The following is a 16,604-nucleotide window of genomic DNA, read 5'->3' on the forward strand; positions in this document are numbered from 1 at the left end:
CTGTTCCTCCGTTGTGGGATTGTAATGTTCCTTGTCCAAAAAATTGCATGTTGTGAAGATGTTATCTTGAGGCTAAGCTTTTCAGGTGTGAATCCTAAACTGTATTTACTGTTTGTCCTTTGTAAATAGGTGCAAATGTGAAACAAGGTCAAGCTAGCTAGTCTAGTTCAGGTCAGCCCAGGGCTAATGTCACTAAATACTATTAACCTACCATGTGATCAATGTGAAATTGAGGGAGTTGCTGAAAAGATCTTTCATCATCTACTGATATCTAATGATCAAGTCCAAAGTTTAGTCCTCAGGTCTGAATCAGCAGATTAATACAAAGTTTAAATGTTTTATCACCATTAACTGAGTGTATAAAATACTGTATTTTAGGTGGAAACAGGCGTTGCTAAGATGAACACGGTAACAGTGACCGAGGCTGCAGAGCCCCACCTGGTAACCATGGTGACCAACAACACCAGCACAAGAGGCAATGACACAACTGAGAACCGAGTCTACTCTACAGCAGTGGTCATCAACAGCTACAATGCAAGAGTCCCCACCCTGGTGACAAATGGTATTATAGATGGTGGTCGAACCAATCCAGCAGGGCCACAGGTTGAGGAAGAGGACAAGATAGAGGGACAGATGAGTGGTGGAGAGGACAGCCATCTGAACCTGCTCAACTCTAGCCCTGATGAACATGAACCACTGCTGCAGAGAGAACAGCTGCCTGCCGAGAGTGAAAACCTTCCACATCTGCATCATCATCATCTTCAGTCACGAGCTGGGAACATCCTGTCTGGACGAGGATCAAACTTCAACAACAACAACAATAGGCTAGTCTTGGGGTCAGAGGTGAAGATCCAGGGTTTAGAGGTTAAACCTGAAAATATGAAGAGTTCAGAGGTCAGTCAGGGTAGAGACACTACTAAGTCTAAAGGTCAGCTACAACCATCAAGTCAGCAGATCAGTGCATCACCTGCTACTGCTCCAGTTTCAAGTCTGGAAAATAAAATCCAGATTCCAGGGTTAGGGTCTGGAAAGAATCCAGATTCTGGCCCAAGTCTACCCTCAACAGAAACAGCAGAAGTCCCAGGAACCCTAGTTTCACAAGCACAAGACCCAGAGACCTCTACTGCATCTTCAAAAAGCCCAATAGATACCCTAACCCTAGATCCAACAGCTTCAACTCTAGAAGCTCTAGATGCTCAGGCCTCAGATCTAGAAGGTCCAGCTCTAGAGGCTCCAGATGTGAATCCAACACCTTCACCACGAGCAGTTCCAACTTCAGAATCAGAATCTTTGGAATCTCAAGGTTTAGGAACCACAGCTGTTGCAGTTCCTGAACCAGAAGCCTCAGCTCCACAACCTACAGCTGTACAAGGTCCACAAACTCAAGGTCTGTTGCAGCCCCAGATGGGACATGCCAAGGCCAGGAGGTCTGAGCGTCCCTGCTCCCTGGACCTGTCCTTGTCCTGCATCTCATCAGGTAAATCAAGATCAAATGAGCAGAAAGGTCAGAGGGTCATAATCATTAGTAATTATCTTCCCAGGACCATGAATTTATGTACGTAAGTGTAAGTGTATGTAAGTGTATGTAAATTCATTGGTAAGCTAGCCAGAATCGCCAAGATATCAGTTTGAATGGTTAAACCAAACAATATTTTTATCCTTAAGGCCGGATACACCAAGCTGGACTCAAGGAATTGAGCTAGAACTTAACCTGAACTTAATTATAACTCATTAGAAAGTCTTGTTCTTAGTCTTTCAAATCCAACCTGGAAAACTTTACAGCCAGTTCTATGTGTTATAGTGAACCGTCCTCCTGGTCTGTACTCTGAATTTGTATCTGATTTCTCAGAGTTTTTATCAAACTTAGTCCTTAGTACAGATAAAGTAATTATAGTAGGTGATTTTAATATTCATGTGGACGTTGATAGTGATAGTCTCAGTACTGCCTTTATCTCATTATTAGACTCAACTGGCTTCTCTCAGTGTGTAAATAATCCCACTCACTGTCTTAACCACACCCTCCACCTTGTTCTGACTTATGGGATTGAAATTTAACATTTAATAGTTTTTCCACAAAATCCTATTTTATCAGATCATTACTTAATAACTTTTGAATTCCTATTACTGGATTACACACCATTAGACAAAAATGTCTTCACTAGATGTCTCTCTGATAGTACAATAGCTAAATTTAAGGAAGCAGTTCCATCAGTACTGATGATGCACTGAGCTCCTCTCTCCTCCTCCTCCTCTCTATCTGTATGCATTCATGTACCATTAATGCATGTCACTAACTTGGCTTAGAGTTTTTGTGCTTTCTTGTCTCGCAGGAAAATCTAGAGTCCGATTTGTGGGCCAGGGCTGTGGGGATGGTGGCATGGTCCTGTGGGTGTCCTGCCTTGACACCTTCTCATGCTATTACTGTTATTATTATTATTAGTCATATTTCTATTATTATTATTGTTATTATGCTTCTCTGTGTCTCTCTCCCTCCTTCTTTCTCTCTCAACCCAACCGGTCAAGGCAGATTGTTGTCCATCTAGAGTCCGGTTCTGCTTGAGGTTTCTTCCCGTTAAAGGGGAGTTTTTTCTTGCTGCTGTCACCAAATGCTGCTCATGGGGGAATGTTGGCTGTAAATTAAAGAGTATGGTTTATACCTGCTCTGTGTGAAAAGTGCCCAGAGATAACTTTTTTTTTTTTTTATGACGTGGCGCTGTATATAAATAGAATTGAGATGCACTGAAATGAACAGAAAAGAATTGACACAGGTCAACTGATCAAAGAGGAAGTGGAGTTAGTTTAGAACAAATAAAACTGGTGAAATCTCTAATTCACTTGGCTAAACTGCCTCCACCACCAATGTAAGATGCTCAGTCAGTCAAACAGCTGCACCTGGAGGCAGGCTTGTGTCAGTGGTGCTGAACAGCCCACACAAACAATGTTCAATAGTTATCAGAACATCCTTAGATTTGTATATATGGTGTCCAAAGGCTGACTGGCTGTCTGATGTATTAGGGTTCTTTAGGCCCAGTCAGAACAGTAATGAAGACAGTACATTTTGGTTGTAATTGCCATTATCAGTGTAAACACTCACTTTGGAGAACATTCACAAGCAAATTTTTGCTGGTGACCCATTGTTGGCCATTTTGTGCAAGGGAACAGAAAGCCAGACAGTCCAAAATGGAAGTTAACATATTAGCTGTGTAGAACTATCAACTCCACAAAAGAGATGCAGCATGTCTAGCCATCATGCTAGCAGTTGGCTCGCCAGCCATAAAAGCTCACAAACTAGCCCTGCAGGTGATCACTACATCACCAAGCTTCCAACACTGCCTATTTTGCAAGGACACAAAAATTAATTTTGCTTTCTGACTGGGAACTTAGGCTCCACCTTTAGGGAAGTGTGAACAACAAGCAGTATAGCAGTATATATATACAGTATAGCAGTATATATATACAGTATAGCAGTATATATATACAGTATAACAGTATATATATACAGTATAGCGGTATATATATACGGTATAGCGGTATATATATACAGTATAGCGGTATATATATACAGTATAGCAGTATATATATACAGTATAGCAGTATATATATACAGTATAGCGGTATATATATACGGTATAGCGGTATATATATACAGTATAGCGGTATATATATACAGTATAGCAGTATATATATACAGTATAGCGGTAAGATCGTGTCACTCATACATTGTTGTGATTTTTTAAATAAAAATGCAGTCATAGATTTTTTAATAATGTTCTCTCCTATCATTTCTGCTTCTTCTCAGTTGATGTTTCCGTGACAGATAACGGCAATCTGAGCACTTCAGGAGAGAAAATAAAACGTCGTGTCAAGACACCGTACACCCTGAAAAAATGGCGTCCAGCCTCATGGGTTGTTTCCACGGATACAGCTCTCGACCCAGATTTCGAGTTCGGCACAAGTAGCAGTAACAGTCACCAGACCCACATCTCATCCAGTCTTCATAGAGCAGGAAGCATCGGCGTTCCAAAAATCAACCAATCAAAATCCAGCATGGCTGTCTTTTTGGTCGGAAGTGGAGCCACAGCGACCATGACCTCTGAGTCTGATGGAATGACCTGCTTCTAAAGTTGTGTTATAATTAAACATTTTCAATTATGTTTTTAAATGAGAGCAGGTTAGTTTTTTCCCACTCTTCGTCTTCCTTTTCTTTATTTGTGGAAAGAGTTCACAGTCTGCCACACCATTTGGCAACCCAAACAAACTTTACTGGATGGCGAAATGGCCGCAGTAAAACACTCCCAGGCTACAGTGATGATTTGTTGAAGGTTTTTGACAGTCAGGCAAAGTGAAATCCAACACACCATGGGAACTATTATGGGATTTCATAATGAAGAACTTGGATTTGTATTTAACATTGTATCTTCACTTCTCTATCAACTGGAAGTTTTAGAAACAGCAAACAATGTGCCTCATTCCTGGGGATTCCTTAACTTCTAGATGATTGGCTTATGTTATGACTAGTTTTATGAATAGTGGGTGCAGCCTTGACCCTGCCTGAGAAACAAAATTACCTAGGAGCTCAAAAATCTCTATTGATGGTTATGTAAAAGAAGTCCCTTTCTGGTAGACCTTTAAGCTCCCACTGACTCACCAGTGGCTCCCAGGCTTAAAAATCTCCTCCTATAGTTGGTCAAGTGAAAGGTTTCTCTGTCCTGTTGTCAGTTGGGCTTCTGCTGTGATTCATCATGTGGTTACTGGGTGTGGTCAGTGGTTGACAGGTGTGGCCTTAGGACTGAAACTGCCCCAGACCTCCTTTGAGGACAGAAATTAAATGATTTATTTTAAACATATTTCTGTTGGTGGTGGAGTTAGGGTTCACTAGTAACCAGTAGATGAGGCCTCCCTGAGGACTGAAATGTTTTCCTCTTGATGGTGGAGTGAGGGTTTCCCTTATCTAGTAGACAATTGGCTCCTGTTGTAACTAGTCTTGTGGTTAGTGGATATAACCAGTTGCTAGTGGGTGTGTCCTTTACCCTACAGAGTAACAAAATTGCCCAAGACTTAAAAAGTTTGTGTTGGTGTTAAAGCAAAAGAAGTTCCTTACTGATAGACTTCTGGGTCCCACCGAGTCACCTGTGGCTAGTAGATGTGGCCAGTGGCTATTGGGTCCTAATTCAATCACACGTAAGGACTGACATTGCTAAAGACCTTCAGAATTATCTGTTGGTGGTGAGGGTAGATATTTGGACACTTGCTGTGATTTGGCTTTTGGCTAGTTTGGTCAGTGGCTAGCCTTGACCAGAAAGGATTGGGTCAAGTCTGTAGTCTGATTATTTTAAGCACTTTAAACAAAGTTATTTAAGAAACTAACAAACCATATAACGGCCGGTGCAATTAAAATAGTAACAGTGACACATCTGGGATTTCTTCTCTCTGTTTGTGGTTTTTGTACGTTTTCTATGATTTAAAGAGGAGTTTTTGCTTCAAGCTCTAACTCTAGCTATGCAGTCAGCTCATGATAATTCCTCCTGTTGATAGTCTGTTTGGATCAGATGTGTAATAGATTGACAACATTGCTTTTGGGGCATTTTTATTCATTTACTTTGCACTTTCTTTTATTAAGTAGTACTCAACTACCTTGTGAGGTCTGCTGTGGCTGAAGGAGAAGAAATGAAAGGAAAGATAAGCCACATTTCTGCTGAGTGTATCAAACAATCAACCTTGTGAACAGTGTAGCCTCAGCCACATACAACCTCCTCAGGTACCTTTACAACACTAGTATAGGCTGAAACACTCACCCTTTTCTTGCTGTTTGAGGATAAGCAGGAGATGAAGAAATAAGATGCAAGTAAAGTCCTTCTGAACCTTCAGAGGAAAGAAGGTGAAAGACAGGAAATGGACAGTTTTTTGGTTTAACAGACAAAATGAACCTTTGAACAACTCCAAAGCTGTTTTATTTACATCTTGTATTGTGTTAGTCACCCATCCATCTAAGAGTGGCTGAGTTTTGATAGTTAGGACAGAGCTCAACCCCACTATGACTCCATAGTGAGTTACCAGTTTATTAGGTGCACCAGTACAATCTAAAAGCCTCTGAATTCTTCAAACTAAGTGCTTTTCTGTTTTCTAACAACAACTAAAACCCCTTTTCCGAAAGTGGAATCTGGGAGGGCTTTGTCTTTTGTAGCATTTTCAGAAACAACTTTTTCACTCCACCTTCCAGTGTGGACATTCTCAATATAGAAACACTTTGACGGGGACTGACCAAATTACATACAAGCTAGCACCCTTCAATAAATCACATTTTTGTGTTTCCAATGTTGTTATGAGAAACACCTGCTAATATAATGAAGTGTAGTACAACATCATCACTAACTGTGGTGTTGACTCAGCTTCTCGCTGACATAGTGTCCAAAAAGACCAGGACTGTTCTGTTGGATTGCTGTAGACTGTACACTTGTACCTCATAAACTGGTAAGTCAACGAATGGTCAAAGGCCATTGAGTGGACACAAAGTAGACACAAGATTCATGTAGTCATTCCCATCCTGATCTGAGGAAATACTGCCAGTTCAAGTTAGACCAAGGTTGGATTTGCAGCTCAGAAGCAGAAATGAGAGACGTGGAATTTAAAAAATGTGCTTCTTTTTCATGTTTGATATATCTTGCTTAATGTAGGTAATGATTAACCAAGAAAGAGGTTTGGTTCCAGAAATGTAACCACATAACATTTTCTACTCTTGGATATCTCTTTTTTTGTCTGTGTTTTGGTTCATGTTCCTTCCTGTTTTAGAATGGGAAGGACCCTGAAATTCTCCATTCAGCTGAATGTTAGAGAATTTTTCTCGCCTGTGTTGGTTAAGAAACTTTAGCAGCTATTGACTAACAATGAAATGAGTTGGAAAGTAATGTGTTGGCATGTGCCTGTTATTCCTTGCTTCTTATTCCTCATCTTACCCATCATTACTACATAAATATTGTCGTTTACTCATTTCTATCAGTTATTTTAATTTTTTAAAAACATTTTTTGGGGCATTTTTAAGTTTTTATTATAGTGATAATAAACAAAGGGGAAAAAGAGAGATGGGGAGGTAACATGCAACAAAGGTCCACTGCTGGAATCGAACTGCGGACATTGCAGTTATGTGGCATATGTCTTAACGAGTAGTTTACCATGCCAGTTATTTTCCTTCAATTGTATTTTAAGATGCCTTCTAAAATGTATTTAATTTGAGTTATTTTTGTATTTTCTACTGTTTATACTGTTTTTGATATGCTAATGCTAGAACTTTATGTTTTATACCATGACATTTCTGAAGGCAGACAGGAAGACTTCGTCCAGAGCTAACTGTAGATATCAGACAGGTGTAGGAGGCTAACTCAACCAGAATGCTACTCTACTCTAGTGGATGTTCATTATTTTTGGAACTGGGGTTAACCTATTTTAAGCAATTGATGCTTGGTTATAAAATTAATTCCCACGCTCAGTATTTAGCCCTTGCTGTTGGCGAACTCTGGTGTAAATAGCCCTGGTTAGCTCTGGTCTGACAACTTCATTCTCAAGGAACAAATGTAGGTTTCAAGGTATCTAAGAATGATCTGAGAACTTCTGGTGTGTTCAGACTGAATATGAAACAAATTCGTGCAAATATGGTTGCAGTATTTGTTTATTCATCCCAAACAGCTGGCACAACTCTACAGATGTTAGCTGTAGCTATCTTCTAGCTAGTTTGTAACTACAAATAATGTGTGTGTTTGTATTCAGTTCATTGACTATTCATTCTTTGACTAACCTCAGTTATTCTTGTTATTTTCCGTCAGGTTTCGTCACATGAATTGAAGTCAAACAGCTTTGGGCCAGAGATGTTGTTAGGATCTTGAAACATTGGGGGCTTAGCCCAGCCCAGAAATCTTTACATTTTCACCTCATAATTGCACAATTTTCAAGTTATTTTAGAGTAAAATGAATATAAGATGTGCTCTACCAAAAGTTCCCAGTCAGGTGTGTAGGCTGGCTTTTAGCTGCAGGAGTAAAACCGTCAGAAAAAATAAGAGCCTTGATGTTGATGAAGCCGTCACATTTTGAAAATTGACCAACCCTGGTCTCATAGCTTCTGCTTCTGTTGTGTGACAAGGGCTCCTTTTGAACAGTGACCAATTTGAACTGTGACAAACTGTGCTAACTCTGTGTCTTTCTGTCTATCTGATACTCTCCTCTTCTTCACCTCTGCAGAAGCTGTTTGTTGTACTCCTCATCTCCTCTTCTCTGTCCTCCTGTTCTCTGCTCCTCTCTCCCATCCTGGTCATTAAAACGATGCAATCAGCCACCCAAAATCTAACAAAATCTCTCATTTTTTGATGCTATGAGTAGATCATAAACACACATTATTTATTCATTTATTTTATACATAGACTTAACCAATTATTTCAACAGACCAATCAATATTAGTTTATACAAAAGCAAACCATTAATCCACTATTCCATCCAATAGGGGCTCAGTAGTCATCACTGCTCATTATTCCATATGGGCTGACAGTCACACAACACAGCAGCACTATTGGATGTCAGCTACAGGCCAATATTCAACGCAGCAACAGATGTACATCAATCGGCATTCTGTTGCTATTTATTACTTACTGCAGTGTAATCAATGGATTCTGTGCTCTCTCTCCATCTGATAACATCTATCTTCATGGCCTCATCCTTTCCTCTGTTGGGCTTTTCAGAAATAGTGTGCCTTGTGACAAAAACACTTGAGAACCACTGAGCTAGACTAGCTGACTAGTCACTTCACCAACCTGAGTGTGTAGATAAGGACGTGGCACTCGTCCTGACTCATCTGCTGCTACAGCAATTCCACCTCTTCTAGCCTCACCTGCACCTCGTTGCCTTCATCCTTTTTCTTTCTGAAAAGGTTTCTTATATCCATAGCCTTCAAGGCTTGCCTTATTGAATTAGCTAGCTGTCACCAGATGCCAACAATGACAAGCCCTGTAACCTGTGCGCCGTCTCTCGCGCACTCACACAAAATAGGCACGTGCAGAGTAGTGTGAAGTAGATCTGCTGCTTGACACACGCAGGACCCAAAACGTACTTGTGTTTTTGATCAGTGATGTCATATTATTTTTCAAGGGCTTTGATGCATGATCGTAATGTGATGAATAGATCCGGGGGTACTTTTTTTTTGAGATCCGTGGCTAAAACATTCAGGGCTGTAGCCTCAGACGTCCAGGCCTGATGACGCCACTGAATTTAGCTGAAACATTTTCAACTTATTCAGAAGCTCCGTTCAAGTTTGTGACTGCTTAGTGTTTTTTGTTTGACTTAATACCACCGTGCTGCTGAAATTTTGCTCTATATTGAGTCTGAACTCACCTTTAGTCCTTTGTTGACTGGTTTAATGTGCAAAGGGACAAAGTTAGTTCAGGGCTAACTTTTATCTAATGCTAATAATGCTAATGCTAACCCTGAACTAAAAATGTGCCAGAAAGTGCCGTACACTGCTGGGTTATCCCTTTAAAGTCATAGCTTATAGCTCGTAACTTATATAGTCTTAGAGAGGATGTGCACATGTCATCTGTATAAGAACATTTAAGATTAACAGATTTCACCTTTAGCCTCCCGCATGAAACATTTCACCACTAAAATGTTATTGATATTATTTCAAGAAGCTCCTAAACTGTGGATCTGTTTTTTAAATTCTGCCTGTTTGTATGCTAGTTACTTTATAATATTTAGGCAGAACAGTCTGCAGTACAGATGCAGGCTAACAGTGTTTATTATTAAAAACCCATAATATTTAACTAGAGTTTAACAGTGTATGTCCTCTGGTTCTGATCATTCTGGGACGTTTGAATTTCCCCGTCTGTTGTTGAATATGCTGTGTATTTCTTTGGTTATCCATGTGTATTTATGTAAGATAGTTTTGACTCTCCATTAGTGTAAATACTCTGTATAGACCCACAGCTGCTGACATGATTGTATACTGGGACAGTGAGCTAAAGCTGCGTGCTGCTGCTGGAATTGTTCAGAGCTCTGCTTTGATCCAAAGCACTAACATTCAATGTTAAAACATTCTCTGTGCAACTAAACTAGAGGTCTTTATAGGTCCACTTGGTTCCTAGTAATCAAGACCCGATCCAGAACCTGAGTTGGCTTTGGTCCAAACTACTCAAGTGTCCACCAAGATAAAGGTAATGCTGTCTATTCCAGCGTCCCTGCCATAAATCCACGCTCAATTGTATGGTAATGCATTATAATGAGAATATTATGTAGATAATATAATATAATAATAGAGTTGGTTCATCAAGATAAACAGTTGGTGGCGCTAATTCTCCAGTCGGTGACATTAAACCAGTCAGTGCTCAAACGATGGAAAACATTTCTGTTAGTTTCATGTATTGATGTGAGGAAGGTTACCGTCTCCTCACCGCTCCACTCTGATCTGATGTTTTCAGCTCTTCCGTGACATTTAAGTCACGTGATTCATGTACGCCAGACACAGACTTTTACACCTCAGACAACAGGAAACACTCATTAAGATATTTTACCTTTTTTAATTTTTGGCATTTCCACTCAGGTTTTTTATGCACAAACTGAAAATGTGCTTAAAAACAGATAGATGCTGTTTCCCAGCATGATTGTGCATCCTTTCCCCCTATAAAAGCTGCATTTTTGTCACATTCACTGTGCTGCAAGCCTCACTTCTTCTGTCAATATGACGTGTTAAGTGCAAGATACTGACATTATTCGAGCAATGCAATGTGGCTGGTGTGTGGTCTAATGAAGGCTTTGTGCATGCCGCCACCTCCAGAACAGCACAACGGAGCTTTTTGTTTAACTGAACTGGAACTACCAAAACAACGTGGAGGAAACCTCCTGCCTTTATGACCCAACAGCAGACAGTTAACATGCAACAACATGTGAGTTTGTGTAGCTTCGTTCTCATGATCAGTGAAATGGTTCAAGTATTTATGTGATCATGAGCAGCAAAGACACATGATAATTACACATTTTGGAGGGAATGGGTTGAAAAGAAAAAAGGATCATCGTTAACATCACAAGTATAAACCAGAATTAAACTTTTTGCTCCCATCGTCCATGTTCTCCTGGTTTTAATGCAGCGTTTGGGGAAAGAGCTGTCAGCAACACAATCAGTGAGTCAGAGATGCCTCATAACCGGCTATTTAAAGGATCATTCTGGTTATTCTCTATTTTTTTCCTTATGTTTGGATCCAACAACGAACTTATCTACTAACAAGTATTGTGTGTGTATCAAAGCCTGATATGTCTTATTCCTGTTGTTGTCACACCGCTGCACTGGGTGACATGTTCTTTCATCATCAAGAGTTTGGTCACGTTAGTTTGTTTAGAAATGGCGCCACTGAGCATGTGCAGTAACACGGTCCTGTTTACAGCTTCATCAGCTTGTTGTGCTACAGATCACAACCTCTGCACTTTGTACTACATTATAAACTTCTAAAAGAACTTCAGTCCAAGTACTTCTGCACAGAGGAATAAGATACATCAGGCTTTGAATACATGCACAATACTTGTTAGCAGTAGCATTCTTTCTGCCGGTCGGGTCACCAAATCGCAGGATCGTCTGGTCCAGCCGTGAATCTGACGGCTGACGCTCTCTGTCCTAATTTACTACTTTGTATGCTTTCATATGGGACCAATTACCTTCACTGCATACTGTTAGTGTTGTATTCTGCAAGCTCAAAAGTCACAATCCTTCTTACTGTAAATCCTGTACATACACACAGTACTCACTCAAAGCATGTCGATGCTTCATCCCAACACGTATATCCATGTCAATGAAAAATCATTAAAAAATATCACAGCTTAAGTTGATAATTATATAAAGTGCAGATGATCCAATATGTCACTGTTTCATTTATGATAATAAATTAAGTTTTCTGCTGTGTTCTGCTTACTTTCTAATTTACTGTTGCTTAGTCATCGTGGCACAAGTATCAGTAAGTATCAATAAAGTTTTATGAGAAGTTGTTGTTGGAAGCAGTAAAATGCAATAAAATACTAATACGTGTGTTTCACTTAATACTTTTAATTTGCAGTACATTAATTGATTTGATTCAGTCTGCGTCTCTGTAGAAGTAATTATTGTAGTTTTTCACTAACGCAACCTCGTACAGAGATTAATATCTACAAGCTGTTTGCATTTGGTGCCAAGCAGGAAAATGTTGTCAGATGTGAGATTTTTTTAGTTTGGTGTAACATGTGTTATTGTTGAATGAGACATGCTGAATTGATGAGTGGATCCTTCCCATTTATTTTTCTGTGCAATAATATCTATTAGTTTGGTAAATTTGGCAGTAAGTGATAAAGGGTCGAGTTTTTAAATGGAGTTTGGTTGAATTCTTTAAACACTGCTGGGTAAAAGTGTTGGTCTATCATGGTACTGGAAACATGTTTAACTGAAGAGTGCATTCTTCCAGTTTATTAAATATTCCCCCCAATATTATTAAATTGCATAAATGTTAAATTGCCATATTTTTGTAATGGAGTTTGGTATGACATTCTTCATAAATCATCAGATATAAGGTACTGCTAAATTAGACAATTGAGGAATATCATATAATATTTTTGAGTATAATTCTCTTCCAGTTTGTTTGTTTGATGTATGTGTGAATGAGACACACTGAACTAAAAAGTGGATCAGTCCTATTTATGAACATTTTAATATTTTCATCAACAGGGTACATTTGGTGGTCAAGTGGGAAAATTTTAAACAGATTTCCAGAAGTCAAATGTTTTCACAGCAGTTTGGTGGCCTGTGTGTTGGTGTGTGCTGTTGTTTAATGACTGCACAATTTAGGAGGGTTTAGTTTGTTTTGGATGTTTTTTCCTCCGATGTCTGTGCATATGGGGTAAGCAGGATTGCTCCTTTTTTTTTTAGAGGAGATGGCTATGTGTGACATGCAGGTTGATGCAGGAAAATATTAAACCGGTGGGTTTGTACATGGAGTTTGGTGTGATGAGTCCATGGATGTATTATAAGTTATTACACATCAATGCCTGAGACAAACACAAAGACACACACTCAGAGGGTCAAAACAGGCAACGTGTCTTCCTGAAATAAAAACTGTTTTTTGTTGTGACCAGAAGCGGAGGAAGACGAGGGCAAGTAGACCGACACATAAGGCTCAATAAAGACCTGGTGAAAAACACTTAGGGGTCATTGATGTGCATCAGTGCATCATACTCACCCTCTGCTCACACCTTCTCTTTACTTTGCTTTTTTTATTGTTTTCAGCTGCTGTTGAGGAAACTCAACACTTGTGCAGCTGTTTTAAATTAAAAGCTTTTACTGTCAAACCTCTGTGCAGGAAGTGTGAAGTGTTTTATTGATGGCAGCTTAACAGCGATGAAAAAAAAGACAAAGTTGAAGCATTTTGAAATTGTTTGTGAAAGAAAACAGTTTTCCTGTTTCAATGGAGGTAAATAAAGAAGTGATGTATGAAGGTTCTCAGAGTGTAGAAAAGAAAGGATTCTTGTGATCTATGTCACATGATCTCAGTAACAGCTGCGGCTCTTTCACGCAGTTACATATTTTTCATATTATGACATTTTCTTATTACATACAAAATTATTTTTTACTCGTATCATTAAGTTTCTTGTTTTTACACAAAATCAACTCATTAAAACAAGAACTTCTTGTTAGAACATCATGTCACTTTATCCTGTCATAGCAATAAATGTCATCATTTCACAAAATTAATATATCTCATTTAACGTTTATATGATCATTTTCTTGTTTTAAGTTATTTGTTACAACAACAGACCAACTAATGTTATAACAAGAAATATCCAAATGCACAATTTCCACTTTCACTATACAGAGAGAACCAGTGAAGAGTTTGGACACATGTACACATTCAAGGCTTTTTCTCCATTTTTTTTTTTTTTTTTTGCTATTTTCTACGTTGTAGAACAAAACTGAGGAGATCAAAACTATGAAATAACACATATGGACTCATGTAGTAAACAAAGTCACCACTGTTTGCCTTGATGACAGCTTTGCACATTATTAGCAATACCTGAACCAGCTTCATGAGGTCGTTACCTGGATAGTTTTCAGTTAACAGGTGTGCTTTGTCAAAAGTCAATTGGTGGAATTTCTTTCCTTCTTCATGTGTTTGAGAGCATCTGTTGTGTTGTGCAGAGGTAGTGTTGGTATACTCCAAACAGCCCTGTTCCACTACTGTAATAATCCATATTATGGCAAGAAACGCTCAGCTAAGTAAAGAGAAATGACCATCCATCATTACTTTAAGACATAAAGGTCAGTCAGTCTGGAACATTGAATGCTTTGATGAAACTGGCTGTTGTAAGAAAGCAAGACCAAGAGTTCCTCTGCTGCAGAAGATATGTATCCCAGAGCCTGAGGGATGGTGGCGTGGTCCTGGGGGTGTCCTGCATTGACATCTCCTCTGGCTATTATTGCTATTATTATTACTAGTCAAATCTCCATTATTATTATCATTGTTATTGTTATTATCGTTGTTATTATGCCTCTCTGTGTCTCTCTCGGCCTCTCTCTCTCTTTCTCTCTCAAACCAACCAGTCACGGCAGACGGACATGTGGTGGAAAAATCTTTCAGATAAGCCAGTGAATCTTAAGATCCTCCACAACACATAATTATTCAAAAATAGTTAAAATACTCAAAAAAGTCAAAATGCAAAATGACTTCAATGCAATTTTAGATTCACTGCATTTTCAGCACAATACAGCATATTGAGGCTGAATCCATGGATACGGACATGGAATGACGAATTCACAAACCCTTGTTTATATTCTCTGTTCAACTCCTCCTATTGTGGAGTTTTTACACATTCTGGTCCAGAACGCAGCTGCACGTGTTCTGACTAAAACTAGAAAAAGAGATCACGTTTCTCCCATTTTAGCTTCGCTGCATTGGCTTCCTGTAAAATCTAGAATAGAATTTAAAATCCTTCTCCTAACTTACAAAGCCCTTAATGGTCAGACACCATCATATCTTGAAGAGCTCATAGTACCCAACCGGTCAAAGCAGATGGCCGCCCACCAAGATCCGGGTTCTGCTTGAGGGTTCTACCCATTAAAGGGGAGTTTGTCACCAAGTGCTGCTCATGGGGGAATTGTTGGGTCTCTGTAAATTAAAGAGTCTTGACCTGCTCTATGTGAAAAGTGCCTTGAGATGACTTTTGTTGTGATTTGGCGCTATATAAATATAAATTAATTAAAAAATGATTGATTTTCACACAATTCCTCTCCCAATGGTGTTACTCACAGCTTTGCAAAATATTATAAAATATGATAAAGAGGGCTGAGGTCAGCTGACCCTTATTGTCACACTGGCCACAATAATATTGCCAGAATGTGCTGTTCCCATGCACCCAGAGTAGAGTGATATTTTTTTATGATTAAAATTATGTGGATGTGCAATATTTTATCTATGACCTTTCCAAAAAGCAAGCCCAGTAGATTTATTTTCTACCGGGTACATGTCATTAAACATCATCCACAGTTAGGGCTGTCACACACAGGTTAAATACATAATTTATATGATTACACATATGTAGGTGATCACATAGTCACACAATTAATTCCCTTTAATGATTAATTATCATATAATTGTCAAGTGATCAATACAAAAAATGCAAAAAAATCCACCACAGCCCCCCACCTAGAGTCCGGTTCTGCTTGAGGTTTCTTCCCGTTAAAGGGGAGTTTTTCCTTGCTGCTGCTCATGGAGGAATGTTGGGTCTCTGTAAATTAAAGAGATCAGTCTAGACCTGCTCTATGTGAAAAGAGCCCTGAGATAACTTCTGTTGGAATTGACTTCAAACTTTTGTTTAACTTTGGCAACATTTCTGATTTGCAAATAGCAAGATTGAGGTTGAGATGTGGATAGAAAACAACTAAATTTCTGGGTGAATGTTTTAAGTAAGTTGTCCATGGTGAGGGGTGATACTGTTTGAAATATGATCAGGATCAGTAACCAGAACTTTAGTTTTATCAGTGTTCAGTGGCAGAAAGCTGGAGGCCATCCAATCTTTCCAGGATGAAACGAAACATATAACTGAGTGTCATCAGCATAACAACGGTAGGACACAGAAACTACCATAAAACACTGAACTAAACTCTAAATGTATTGGAGTAGAGGTATAAAGTACCTCAAAACTGTACTTAAGTACAGTACTTGATTAAATGTACAGTACTTAGAGACCATCATACAAGACATTTATAGACTCAGTGAGTTTCCAGATCCATCTTTGTGGACCATGACATTCAAAACCTTCCTTCATAAGATGATTTTTCATCATGGAGCCCTTCATGACTGATGAGCACCTGAAAAACTTTGCAACCAGCAACCATAAATTGTCATTAGCTGTAGCATTATAGCATGTTGAACATTTTTGATTTTCATGTTTTGCTCATTCCTCCTATTTTTCTATATTTGAAAGTGTTATATGAAACATAATTGACATAAAACCTCAATTCAATGCAGTGAAATTATATTAAAAATGCAAAATACATGTAGAATGAAAGATTATATGGCATCACTGCATGGGAGCAAGAAAAGAGACCAAAGAGACAA

At 38.9% G+C, this 16,604-nt stretch overlaps 1 protein-coding gene across 2 annotated transcripts in view; it reads left to right on the forward strand.

Annotated features, from left to right (window-relative positions):
- The window catches only part of LOC121907419 (bone morphogenetic protein receptor type-2-like), a 47,030-nt gene extending 40,043 nt beyond the window's left edge, over positions 1–6,987 (forward strand). For both annotated transcript variants that reach the window (XM_042426973.1, XM_042426974.1), the window contains exons 18-19: positions 379–1,477; positions 3,800–6,987. In XM_042426973.1, the coding sequence (XP_042282907.1) occupies positions 379–1,477; positions 3,800–4,122 (1,422 nt within the window). In that variant the 3' untranslated portion in view covers positions 4,123–6,987. The remainder of the gene's footprint in view (positions 1–378; positions 1,478–3,799) is intronic.
- Positions 6,988–16,604: the final 9,617 nt, after the last annotated feature.

Source organism: Thunnus maccoyii, chromosome 11 (assembly GCF_910596095.1).
Source record: "Thunnus maccoyii chromosome 11, fThuMac1.1, whole genome shotgun sequence".
NCBI classification, from domain to species: domain Eukaryota; kingdom Metazoa; phylum Chordata; class Actinopteri; order Scombriformes; family Scombridae; genus Thunnus; species Thunnus maccoyii.